This window comes from Antechinus flavipes, chromosome 2 (assembly GCF_016432865.1).
Source record: "Antechinus flavipes isolate AdamAnt ecotype Samford, QLD, Australia chromosome 2, AdamAnt_v2, whole genome shotgun sequence".
NCBI classification, from domain to species: domain Eukaryota; kingdom Metazoa; phylum Chordata; class Mammalia; order Dasyuromorphia; family Dasyuridae; genus Antechinus; species Antechinus flavipes.
In genome coordinates, this window is record NC_067399.1 from 663,279,531 (window position 1) to 663,293,949 (window position 14,419).

Below are 14,419 nucleotides of genomic sequence, written 5' to 3' on the forward strand. Positions count from 1 at the left end.
TTTGTCGTGGTATCTTAGCTTCTAATACTCTGCCAAAAGAGGAGCTTTTTCTGGTTTTCTTGGCTTAATCATATTCTTAAAGTCCAAATGATAAATTACCAATTACATACTTAAGAGAAAAGACATCTGACTGCATTTTAGAGGCAGTATTTCCTGACTTTCTTCACTAATCTCTTTGGGCAACACATCCAAAAGATAGTGAGACATTCATAGTCACAGGGGCTTGTGATGATGTTGCGCCCCAAATGTCTGCATTTATATAGGACTTCAAAGAAAAACCAGCGCCGTGTCCTGGCTGGGTTCATTTTCATAACTAGTCTATAACATGCAAGAAGAATTTCTTACTGCTTATCTTTAATTAAAGATAATTTTGAGGGGTTTTTTTGTTATCTGAAAGATCAGTAAGATAACGACTGGCATGGGTACATTTACAGTGGCCCACATTCTTATGAAGAAGGGGCAGGAGTTGGTGATCAAAGAAATCTACAGAGACCAAAATGTATAATTGCTAATAAATTCTCAATGTCTTTAACAAATCATCCACCTTTCCTTTCATTTCTAGCAAATACAGGGGAGTATCTGGAGCAGAAGAAGCTAGGGTTAGCTGGTCCCCCACATCCCCTTCTTTTTTTCATAAAAACTCAAGATTTTCTTTCTTTTTTATCTCAATGTATATATTTTCTTCTAAAAGGAAAGTGAAAAAGGAGAAACATCAAGTAAGCACCTTCAAAGTGGATTAGAAAAAGTGGGGGAAATTATGTCCCACTTCCCAATTAATATTTTGTTCACAAGTGGAAGGGTTCACAGGTTTTGGGCTACCTGAGTTTCTCTATCCAGTGGCTCCTGATAATTGCCTCTGAAGAATCTATCTAATGGTGCTTTGAGCCCGAGAGATGGTATTTGCAGGCAAATATGGGAGGGGACATCTATGAACATGTAGAAATAAATTCTGAAATCATTATGACCCTTACTTGAGATCACAATGAGGATACATAGATTAATGAATAAAAGAACAGGCTTACTTTCGATAAAGTTCAAACTTCTTTAAGGTAGAAAGTCTTTCCTTTGGCTTAATTCTAGTCTTGGTCAGGAATGACCAACTCAGATATGCTAAAGGCCTAGAAGACAGAGACTGGACTGGAATTAGGAAAAACTACAACTCTGAACCCTGCCTTACACAGTTATTGGATGGGCAAGTCCTTAAGGATCCCAGCCTTAAGGATCTGGAAAATAGGGGTGATAACAATATCTATCTTACAGGGGAATTGTGGGATTCAAATAAAATAATATGCACAAAACATTCTATAAGCCTTAAAGTACTGTATTAATTATTATTACTATTATTAATTATTACTACTACCACCATCACCACTATCACTACTATTACTACTACTACTACTACTACTATTACTACCATCATTATTATTAGCTTTAGAATACAACTTCCTATGCATCTTTCCAGTTTAGAAAGACAAAGGAATCCAAACTAATTATACCTTGTGGCCTTTCCTGGCATCTACAAGAAATGGTCTTGCTAGCATTTATGCAAGTTGGGTTCTCTATTAGATCTCAGTGACAGGAGCCAGTACCTTAGAGCAAGCCATTTTTCTCCGGTACCCTGCCCCCTCAGCCTTTGTTTAGATTGAACTGTCATCACTTTACACAAGTGAAATCAATCTACATGATATTAAGGTAAACCCTATGCATTACAAGGTGTTGTACATTTTATTGTTCTACTAGAAAAAAAAAAGATAAAGGGTTTTGGGGGGTGGGGGGAAATTCCTTCTGCCATAACATACACTGAACACATTATAAATGACAATGTACATTTCATACATCAAATGAAGGAAATGGTTGAGCACCTGGGGGTGGGCATAAAGGGAGTCCAATTTTCTGAATTCCTACTAGGATAGTGGGGGTAAGGACCATGAACTGAACTGGTTATAGTTTTTGTTAAAAAACAAAACAAAACAAAAAAAACTATCTTAATGGAAGAGATCTTAACTTTTTTGAGTTTCTGGGGTGTTTTATTTTTACCATAGGTTCCTTTGGCCCTCTCTGGTGAAGCCTATAGATCCATCACTGTCTGTTTATAAATGAATCAATAAATAATATAAGATTGCAAAGGAAAACAATTATATTGAAATATAATTATCATTAAAAAATAAATAAATAAACACCACCTCCCAAATCCCCAGGTTAAGAACTCTTGCCTTTAGTTTTCACTTTTACCAACTGTTATGTGATCTCATTTCCTAATCACAAATTTGATAACCACTTTTTTTTTTTTTTGGCAGGGGGAAGGAGGGGTGGCCTATTTCTTTAGTTTTAAGATAAGCTAATTCTCCATGCTAAGTAGAGAACACATGACTTTTAAGAGTAGCATAACTGAGAGGGCCAAGGAATACAATCTGTTTCCAGATGTTGAGTCTTTTCAATCACCATTTATTAATACTCCTCAATTTAGACTTTAGACCCCAGTCTTAGAATCTGTACAAAGCTGTAACCAAGGAATGAACTTGAATAAAACGGAGTCAAGGAAGCAGATGGTCTGCTATCAAAACCCTTCAAGCCTAAAATAACCTTTCCAAAGGAAGGAGGACAGTTAATTAAAACCAAGCTATATTTACTCGATCCTGAATATCTCAATGTAAATAAAACAGAAATCTCAATGGTGCTCTTATGATATTGTACTAAACCATGGCATTTCATTGATCCTCTTTTTCTATTAAAAGTTTCTAATCAAACTTTATTAAATGGCTTCAGAAAAATTCAGGGAGTTTTATAATAAATAGCCACAGATCTACATGAATCACATTTACTATCTTATGAAAGTCCTTCATTCTGTGGAACACTCTGAAAAAGGGGGTACATTTGACAGATATGTTGCATCTACCCATGAGACCTAGATGCCTGAATTAAATAAACAAAGCTGACCTGGTTTTTGAGGGCATGGGGCCAATGAGGCTTGAACCCCATCTAGGGCAGTTAGGTTTAAGAAGAGAAAGAAAATCCTATCCAGAGACCAAAGGTTGTACTTTTGGCCATACTTTCCCAGTTCATCAATCTATTCCCCACTATTAAAGAGAGGAAACAGGTAAGAGAAGGCAATTTATAGAAACAAACCCAATTGCACATCCTCGGGATGATGGGTAGTGTCTTTCTAAAAAAGGTGAAAAAACAAAATATACCAATCGTAACATGGGCAAAAGCCGCCATGATGGATTGGTAGAAACAACAGGAGGTAGGATGGTAAAGAGTGTTGGATTTGCAGCCAGAAGACCCGGGTTCAACTTCTGTTAGCGTCAACTGCCACATGACTACTTCCATGACTTTGGGCAAGTCAAGTAACTGCCAAGGAACTTCACTTCTCCAATATGTAAAATGCCAGGACTGAATGAGAAAACAGCTAAGATCCCTTTCAATTCTCTGTTTATGAGGACACTGGGCCAATAGTAAGAAGAGTTAGATTCTAGACCTGGCTTTATCTCGAGCTAATCTGCCATAGGAACTTTCTGAGCTTCAGTTTCCTTATTTCTAAAATGAGTAGAATACTCCTATTCCTCCCTATTGTTCTTTTTTTAAATAACAAATGAGATAAAATATGTAAAGGCAATTGGCAGGGGATAAAGCTCTGTAAGATGTTATGCACCAAGAAGCTACGTTATTTTAAGGACTGTAAGAAAATACATATTTATATGATACATATTACATCGTATTATATATCATATGTAACATTATATATTTTAATAGATAAAAGATAAAACAACTTTATATCTTATGTAAATATAGCTGGGTGTGTTGGCAAATGCCAACAAAGCAATCCTGGCTACTAAGGCTGGTGGGTTCCCTGGATCTTGGGAATTCTGAGCTATCTAAACCAAGTCCACCAATTGATGGGCCCCCAGATGAGGTGCAGTGTTAGGTTGTCAAAGGAGGAGGTCAGAAATGGAGTGGGACAAAGTTCCCGTGCCAATCTGTATTAGTGAGACTGATTTGTGAGTGGCCCTTTTGCCCTTCCAAGCCGGGTGAAATCGGGAGACCTAGGCTTTGTAAAAATAACTATCCATCTATCTATCCATTCATTATATATTTCCATAATACATAACATATTATTCAAATGATATATAATATATTCAAATAACATAAATAGCATGAATGTGTCATGATATAATTCATATAATATAGAAAATAAACACACTTGTATAATACATTTTCCCAATAAACTTTTCATGACCAATTCATATCCCACCACAAATATTTCTATGACTCTTCTGGCTCACACTTTAATTCTATTTCTCCCTCCTCTAAACCCCCAACCCCTTTTGTCTGTATTGTTCATCTGATGCTTAATTATATACTTCCCTGTGTGCCTATTGTCAATTAGCCTTTGGGAGTGAGTGTGTGTGTATGAGAGAGAGAGAGAGAGAGAGAGAGAAAGAGAGAGAGAGAGAGAGAGAGAGAGAGAGAAGAGAGAGAGAGAGAGAGAGAGAGAGAGAGAGAGAGAAAGAGAGAGACAGAGAGAAAGAGAGAGAATTCTTGTCTTCCCAAGCAGACTAAGAGCTCCTCAGAGGCAGGGAACTGGCCTTATACGACTCTCCCCCACAGCACCTAACAGAGTGCTCAGTCCGTAGCAAGGGCTCAGGAAATATTGGTTGATTAAATAAACATTTGTTAGAACTAGGAAAACAGACACTGTCCTTACAATGGAGAACTGAGAGGTATTCTACAAACACTGACACATTTCATATGTCAAAGGTGTAGCTACTAAGTACCATATACTTTTTGCCATCAGGTATCCTATTCATCCACCAGGTGATATGGCTAATAAAATTTGATTTTCACAGCACAGGCAAATTGTTACCTAAATTACATCTGACCAATTACTGAAGCAACCAGACGTGTGGTACAGAATATATATACTGTGCAACAAATTCATCTGTGAACCCCCTGGCACTTTGGGTAATCAAACAGAAGTGTTTCAGTCATCTGGCAGTGTTTAATATTAGTAACATTTGTTTAATGCTAGTCACTAATTAAATTTATGTCCTTCTACCAACTGCTAGTTGTGGGGAGAAATCGTAGCCATACATTTTCACCAACTCCTTCAGCCTGTAGCTCCCTGGCAAGACCAGAAGATTTAAAAATATATTCTTTGGAAACTTAATGTGCATTCCACAGGGGGGAAGGGAACACAGGTAATCTCAAAGTTTCCAAAATTAAGAAATGGGTTGAAAAAAAAACATTCCCTGATTTTGCTATTTGCCTCATAGCACACTATGGGAATTTCAAAACATTCCATTCCAGAAACATCCAGGGCCCTAATTATTATGGCCAGATATCCCAGAAGCTCTTTAAAGGCCCCCTCAATAAAGAAAGTTAACATTGCAAAAGACAGCTTCCACTTTAAGAGGCCTGGGAAGAAAAACAACATTAAAATAAACTGTGTCACCAGGAGATTCAAGAAATCATGGCTTCAAAAAGTCAGAGGCAAAGGGTTGGAAAGAAACATTTTCAATGGATTTAGTAACTCGAACAGCCATCTTGATCACTGTTGAATTGTTAAATTCTCAAATTACAGAAGAATCTTAATGGTAAGAGCTTTGAAACTCAATGACTAATAACTCTTAAATTAGCCCCAAAGGTTAAAACCTTTTTTTTTTTTTTCATTGCAATACATTGTGAAATTCTAATTTCAAATGCTCTCAAACAAGAGGGAAAGAATTCTTTCAGTTTTATTTTGTGTCAGTAAATTAGAGGCCTCGGTAGGGTGGTGGGGGTTGGGGAGGGTGGTTTGAGGGGCCAAAGCAGGGAAGCTCAGAGGAGGACTGAAAAGAGGGATAGAACCATGTACATGCACCCATGCACACCCATGCACACCCATGCACACCCATGCACGTTTTTCTAGTTAAATACAAATTTTATTTCCAAGATTCTCCAGAAACATCTACCATTTATTATTATGAGCAGATGTATTTGTACTGAAATGTTCACATATTTTTGCTTTACATACTGGGAAAGGGAATGGGGAAGTGATATAGTCTTCTTCCTTTTTTCTAGTCAAGATTTGCCTTTTAAAGATTGAGAGGGATTGGATGGTCCTATGGATTCCAGAACTGACATCTGACAACATGGCTTCAGGCTGTTCACAGGCTTTAGAGCACAATGACCTAATCCTGGCCCATCCCTCCATCTCCCCAACTTCTACCAGGGCAGGGATACTGAAGGGAGGATGCTGGGATACAGGGATACTGGGGGATAGCTCAGTGAAGTCTCTTGGTGGACATTACAAGAATGATCTGACAACATGGCTTCAGGCTGTTCACAGGCTTTAGAGCACAATGACCTAATCCTGGCCCATCCTTCCACCTCCTCGACTTCTACCAGGGCAGGGATACTGAAGGGAGGATGCTGGGATACAGGGATACTGGGGGATAGCTCAGTGAAGTCTCTTGGTGGGCATTACAAGAATGATCTGACAACATGGCTTCAGGCTGTTCACAGGCTTTAGAGCACACTGACCTAATCATGTTCCATCCCTCCATCTCCCCAACTTCTACCAGGGCAGGGATACTGAGGGGAGGATGCTGGGATACAGGGATACTGGGGGATAGCTCAGTGAAGTCTCTTGGTGGGCATTACAAGAATGATCTGACAACATGGCTTCAGGCTGTTCACAGGCTTTAGGATTTCAGAGCATACTGACCTAATCATGACCCATCCCTCCATCTCCCCAACTTCTACCAGGGGGGATACTGGGGGATAGCTCAAGGAAGACTCTCAGTGGGACAAGAATGATCACTGTGGCTGTATATAATCAATAAACATGACAATGGACCACTCTATAACTGGATGCCCTTTTGAAAGAACCAAGTCAAGGACACAGAACAAGTCACAGGATGGTGTAAGCAACAATTTAGAACCCTACAATATTTGGGGCCGTGTGTGTGTGTATGAAAAACACATCATAAATTGTACTTCAAAGGCAGTGGAAATTCTGAGTCAAAAAACTTGAGTTCAAAATTCTACCTTTGATACTTATTATCTGCATGGCCTTGGCAAAATTGTTTATCCACCTCCGGCTCTAGCTGTTAACCAGGGCGTGGGGGGAGAATTTGGACTCAATGGTTGCTAAGATCTCTTCCATCCTAAGCAAGCAAAGAAATGTCCAAAATGGTGCTCTGAAATGTCAATAGTGGACATCTCATTCGATCTGAATAATGACAATAAAATACACACAATGACTCATATTTACCAAGTGACCCATGAAGAAAAAACCAATACATCAAAGACAAACCCGAGATGTCTGCTGGTCCACAACAGAACCACTATATAGTCTTGCACCACAATGAGAGGTGAGTGACCATTAAGGAAAAAAAATACCCCAACAACTCAAGTTCGTTGTAACAGGAAGCTTTCTGCCTTTTAGATCTTTCCCAAAGTCCAATTTCAAGGTCTAACAAGCAGCTTTATGCTGTATGTGCTCAACAACTTGTCTGTAGACTCGAAATAATAACCCCTTTGCCTATGGTAAACAGAGGTTGTGAGAGAGACCCGAACACAGTTAAGAATCCACAGCCAACTAGCGTTTGCCACGGTGGAAAGAGCAGACATGTGAAAATGAGCGGCGTTCACCATCACTGCTCTTTTTAGGAGTCATAAATAATTCGAAAGAAAGAAGAAAAGTTTCACACGGAAACAAAAAAAAAAAGAGAAAGACTTACCAAATTCATCACATATACTCTCATTTTCTATAAGAGTTGGGTGGTCAAAAGTGTCCCGACAGTAAAGGATCTGTGGATTCTTACTGACCACGGCAATTCCACCCAGGGCCAAGACAAACTGGTCTGTCAGCACTGACGACGGCTTGTCTTGAATACGTTTCAGCATGGAACGGTAGCGACAGTACTGGGGATAGCTGAGGACGATCACATTGGAATCTTCATCATCCTCACCTAGAAAGACAAGAAAAGACCTCGGTTACACTCCATCCTCACATGGAGAAGGCCGTTCATGCAATAACCAACACATGACCACAAGACATTTCCGATCTCCAGCTTGTGTCTCATCTCACTCCTCATTCATCAGATCCCATAGCTCACGCCCCTTTCCTCCCTCCACCGGTCCATCAGGCACATGGGCTTCTTCTCAGCTTTCTGTGGCCTTAGATATCATCATCATTACGATCCCCTCCCCTGACTCTCTCCCATGCTAGTCACCCCCAACTAGTCGCGCTTTTCCTTCCCCTTTCCCAACGTTCCCAAACCTTCCAAATCCATCTGGCAACTTAGCAAACCGAAGGGAACCCTGCCGAGAAGTACATCCCAAGAGCCCTTGTTAAAGGACTCAATCAGAACCAACTTGAGTCTGATGAAAATGCTTCAGCAACTTTAATGAAGCCCGTTCTTGATGTTCTGGATGCCTGTTTACACCTTGCTATATATAGCACCCATTCAGCAAATGGATAAGTCTCTCCATCATCTTAAACTTTATAAATGACACACAATCCATCCCTTTTGAGACCCATACCAGATTGGGCATCCCAGGGCCCAGTTCGCCGCTGCAATCAACAAACCCACCATCGGGACGGCTGTAACCAATTCCCAGATATGTCCCTTATTTTTCCAAAGGGAAAAATATCTGAAGGCCTTACCATGCTGTAGGGATTTGTACAAGACAGTTGTTAAGGATACCGACACTATTATGGCCATCTGGTAACCAGTGGGAAACGTATTAGGAAGGAGAGGATATAATGATAGAACATCATCAGTACCAGTAGAAGGTGCGGATGTGACCTTTCCAGATAAGAGGCTAATACCCAGATGTATTTCTATTTATGTTCATTTAGCTCTTCGGGCTGCTTGTTTCTCCTCGAATGGAGATGCTTCACGGCTTGCAAGATGACATCTTTTTACAGTTTACATTTCTTAGCCTCCTGCTTAGTTTGTGGGTAGCCACTTCTTCAGCTGGCACACTTAATTAAAAGGAAATATGTTTACATTGAAGGAAAGTTCCAAAATTAGAAGCCATTTTTAAAGACGATAGAATGTGTCTCCCAAGACATGCTAATTTGAGATTTTTAAAGCAGACCCAGAAATAGTTTCATGCTTTTGGGTAAAGTAGGTACTTCCTATAGAGTTAAAGCTCTTATGAAATATTAAGTGTGAACATCCACCCGTCTTTGTCAAAACTCAAGAGTATCTAAGCGCCATCTAAACAGGCAACCACGAAGCTGCAATTGTACCATTATAATTCTCCACAGAAGAAGAAATTTCAGATAAGAGAGGGGCTGGGCTCTGATGGTTGGCCCGGGAGACAGGAAACTCTAATATCCCCACTGAGATTCAGCAACGGCTTTCATTGGCATTGAGCGAGTTGTCTTGTGGCTGCCTCAGTCACCCTAGATCACGGCATCGTGGATTTTAGGGAGAAAGGACCTTGGAGGCAACTGATTCCAACCCTCTCATTTTGTAGATGGAGAAACTGAAGGTGAAAGTTGGAAGATAAAGATGATAGCACTTAATGACTTAAGAAGAGAAAATGCCTTTAGTGTCATTCCTTAATGAAGAGATTCATGTGATCGCTTTGGATTTCCGTGCTCACTCTTATTCCTCAGCCTTGTTCCTCCATTACTCAATGATCTTTTTCCTTGACACTGGGATCTCCCCACAAAATACTTCAAATCCTCTCTTTACTCCCTCCTCACTCCCTCCTTTTACACTCAATGGACCTCTTGCATATATATATATTTATATTTATGTTTATATCTTTTCTGATTTTTCATTTTTATCATATTATCACAGTAAATCAAATTAAGTATCAAATTATCATAATAAGGGTGAGAGCAGGAAAGGTAACTGAAGATCATTTCTCATTCTTCCCCCTCACTATTTTACAGATGAGGATATAAGGATCAGAAAGACCGTGATTTGCCCAGTAGCTGTGCCTGCATCAAAATCTGGGCCTTTCTTCCACTTTATTTGTGGGCTCTCTGATCCCTTCAAGAATATGCCAACCCTTCGGTTGTTAGGAATGTCAGGAACCCTTTGGGATTAGGAATTGGGTCATTTAATATCTTTGCAGTCCCATGCCTTGAAATTTTCATGATCAATGAATGTCCTTCCTTCATTTAAGCAATTCCTGGAATTTCACCTCTTCCATGAAGTCCTTCTTGATTAACCAAAACTCAGTCAATGCCCTTTTAACTGAAACAAGCAGAGACTCGCTCTCCATTTGCCCAGCAATCTACAACAGTTGCTTATATTGCAATGCTTTGTACTTTTACGAATTCAGCACATTTTCATTTACTCCAGATGCTTGTTCAATCACCAAATCACAATCTCAACACTGAAAGGAGACTCAGATACCACACTGGGCAACCTGTGCCTGAAGGTGTCCCCGGTATCCCACATCAGACAAGGGATGTTCACTATCTCCACCCAAGAGCCATCCATCCTCTCCTGGACAACCCATTTCCTCATGGGACAGCTCTAACTGTGAGCAAGTTTCTCCTTGCTTATTCAGTTGTCTATGTATCTTCCTACCGTCATGGCTCTTAGACCAAAAGCTCCTGCCAAAACGAGGTAGCACAGATGTTAATGAATGTTCATGAGTTTTTCATGATGTTCTCAACGAGGGAAGTGGTTCCTGATTAGTTAGAGCGAAGAACAACTCATTTCATGGAAAGCTGCAGAGAACAACAGTGGAACAGAATTTTCCATGGGTTTTGGTAATGGCTCCCTTATTGCCTCCAGGATCAAATATCAATCCTCTGTTTGGAATGTTAACTTTTCAGAACCTAACCTATCCTTACCTTTCCAGCCTTATTATACGATCCTCCCTTCCATATACTCTAAGATCCATCTACACTCACCCCCCCTAGGCTTCCATGCCTTTGCACTGGCTGTCTCCAATGCTCTGCCCTCTCATCTTCATTTCTTAGGTTATTTCAAGACTCAATTCAAATCCCACCATCTTCAGGAAGCCCTTTCTGTTCCCCTTCTCTCCTGTCTACTCCATTCCATTCTCCATTTGTACGTTTCTTGTCTGTACCTACTTATCCCCATGTTGTCTCCTCCATTAGAGTGTAAGCTCTTTGAGGGCAGGGACTATCTTGGTCTTTCTTTGTATTCCCAATAATATTATAGTGCTTGAAACACAGAAAGTGCTTAATAAATGCATATTGATTGTTGAGTAGCAACTCATATTTCTTTCTTTTTTTTATTTTATTTACTTATTTTTATTTATTTTTTTCCTGCAACCCATATTTCTTGACAAAGACTTTCCCAACCTCTAACAAAACCAACGGTACCTTTCCGGCTTTAGGTCTGGGATTCAATAAATGGGCGATAATCATTGATCTGAATTATTCCCCACCTCCAACAAAGTCACGTGATGCCGAAACAACTGGTTCACAGATGGAAAGAATTAAATCAACCGGTTGTTTTGTCGACAAGATTTCATCAACAACCTTGTCGGACTGATTTCTGAGCCCAGAGAACTGATCAGAGGGTTGGCACTGTATGGACAAAGCAAAGTTCAAGTCTGACAAGCCTTCTTCCTAATGAGTCCTTCCCCAAAGGGGGTTCTCATGAACTTCTCAAACCACCAAACGAGATGCCAAACCCCACTGGCTCCCCAGAAAGTCAAAGAATTAGCCCTCTAGGCAGGCGTAAGGCCCCGAAGCCCCAGAAGTGGGGGCCACTGCTTGGTCACTTCTCTGTGGATGGGAGAGAAGCATTTGTTCCACCTGGGGGGAAGAGGGAGGGAATTACTTATGACTATGAATGGGAATCTCCAATTTATAAATAAAATAAATTTGGGGGTCGGGATAGAACAGAAAAAGAAAAGACCATGGATGGTCTCAAAGCTCTTTTCAGATTCTAAAATTCTATGACTCCATGATTTTACCCTAAGTCTTTATATTAAACTCACTTCCTCCTGACTAGATACTAAGAACCTTTAAAACCTGACACAGCATCTTGACTGGGCACACGGGGCAAAAATCTTGAGAGAATTTTTCTCTTATAAATTCTGAACTCCTTATTTACCAAATTACTTTTTCTTACTCGTGTGAGTCATATGTACGTACATATACATGTTATACGTACACATAATAAACAAACACTTCAGTGCAAAGTTAGCCATGCAACGAGGCCTGCCAACAAACGCTCTGCCGTGCATTTTCCCCCTTTCCAATTCATAATGGGGCCAACAGATAAATCTAAGAATGAATAAAGAATGGATAAATTGCACATTTGTTTAGTGAAAGACAAACAAAGTGTTCCTGGAACAGAGATTTTCTTTCAACCACACCCACATATGAAAAGAAATCAAAGCACTACTTTAACAAAATACAGGCCTGAGAAAAAGAAGTTTTCTTCTCCCAACTCCAGTAGGTCACCCTTAGATGAGCTGTGTATATTATTCTACTTTTTAGTCAACAGAAAATAATCAATGAGGAGTCGCTGGCACTGATGAAAATGTGAAATGAATATAATTCTGAGTTTCTTGTAATGTAACCATCCACTCTCTAATTAACAATCTGTTTTCTCCCATGTCCACTCTTCTTCCCCCCACTCCCCGTCTGCATCTGTCTGCTTTTAAAAAAGGAATTATTGCTTGTGAACAGGAGATAAAAAATCGCTAAACCTTGTTTTAACTTCAATAAAAAGAATTTTACCTATTAAAAGTTAATACCTAAAGTACACTACTTGTAAATGCTCAACCAAAATTACTCTAATCCAGGGCTTATATCATAATTACACGTTTTGTTAACCTCTCTCGATGTCAATTTTTTCATTTATTTATATATTTTCAAAGTTCAAAACAGAATTCCATAGAGAAACTGTAATTACATCGGGAGACTCCACCCATGCTTTTCAAACAGTAACTGTATACCAGGGCTTAATTCACATGGCTGGGCTGGGGGAGTGGGAGGTGGGAGGGGGGACAGGGTAAGAGCAGGCATTCAGGCTGAATAGCGTGTTGCTCAAGTTGTCTTTGTGAGAGGGGAGATGCATGAAATAGCAAACACAATGACTTAATGAGGCACTGACTTCCAAACATCCATAATGCTATTTTTTTTTTTAATAGCAAAAGCTGGCCAAATGCAGAGTGGCTGAAAACATGATTTCCTGAGGAGAGATCTGCTTCCATACCTTCCAAAATGATTCAGAAATGCAACTTACTTTTTTCTTCTTGGGGAAGGGAGGGGGTGTGAAGAATCGAAGGGAGACTGCTTGTTTCAGAAACATTATACTATTATAGTTACTGCTAACCACCATAATCTACCTCGAACATCAGTTAAGTTTTTTTTTTTTTAACTTAAAAAAAAAAAAAAAAAAAAGCTTCAGCCAGGATTTTATAGAGCCTGATGGAAAAAGTATGCATGTTCCTTCCTGCACCTAATTACCTCAACTGAGAAATCTGCCAAGAATCCGACCCTTTAGTTGTCTTAATCGTATTAGGGTGAAGGCATTTGGATGCCAATAGAAACAAACATTTAGGGATTTTTCACTTAAAAGATTCCAAATATGTATTAAAGCTATGCTTGAAACACAACGTCCCCACTGCTTCAAAGACAACAGAGAGTGATTTTTAAAAGAGCAAAGCCGAATTTGCTCGTGTTATAAAACTTAATGTCTAGTTTCAGGCCAATTGAAGTAAAATCGTGTCGATATGAACTCCTCTCTCGGTGATTTATGCTGCCTTCTGTTAGTTTATTACATTAGACATTCCTTTCTCAACGCTTTATACTTTTTCCTGTGCTCCTAGCAACCAGCTAGGAGAAGAGGCAGCAACTTTATATACCTGGCTTCCCTCCAGTTTTTGCTGCTATTGATAATTATATTGAAGTTTTCATTTAATTGCTGCTCTGTTGTGACACCGAATATTTGTCATAATTAGGCGTTTCCTATTTTCTGTCCATTCATTTCTGATATTACTGAAAATGAAGGCAGAATCCAGAAAACAAAAAGCAGAACAATAACACAGATAAGAGTAGCTACAGCTGTTACCATCATTACCAACACAGTAACGTGTGGCAGGGAAAAAAAAAAAAATTCTGAATATAATTTCTCGGAAGGTAATTTTCCTTTCAGTCTAAGTACTCTTATTCATCTTACAGTTACTCAATGATTTCCTGTTCTAATTACAAGACATTATACAGAAAGACGTTTGTAAAAGGAAAATACACCAGAGCAACACAGCTAAATAGCCTGAATTGGTTGCAAGTGTTTAAAATTCCAAATTTGTTCATCAACTTTATCAATTCTTGGTTACAGTTCTGTGTAATGTGTCCTACCACATGTCTAAACCTCTCTCAAGGCAGTCGAGTTAGTGCTACATCAAAGGGGAAAATACACTTGCAGTTAAACTGTTAAGAGAGAAGGGGGAAAAAAAAAAAAAAGATCAGTTA

At 39.4% G+C, this 14,419-nt stretch overlaps 1 protein-coding gene across 2 annotated transcripts in view; it reads right to left on the reverse strand.

The window, feature by feature from the left end:
- Positions 1 to 14,419, reverse strand: part of ARID5B (AT-rich interaction domain 5B) — a 209,840-nt gene that overhangs the window by 108,942 nt on the left and 86,479 nt on the right. For both annotated transcript variants that reach the window (XM_051982609.1, XM_051982608.1), the window contains exon 4: positions 7,725 to 7,955. In XM_051982609.1, coding sequence (XP_051838569.1) covers positions 7,725 to 7,955 — 231 coding nt within the window. The remainder of the gene's footprint in view (positions 1 to 7,724; positions 7,956 to 14,419) is intronic.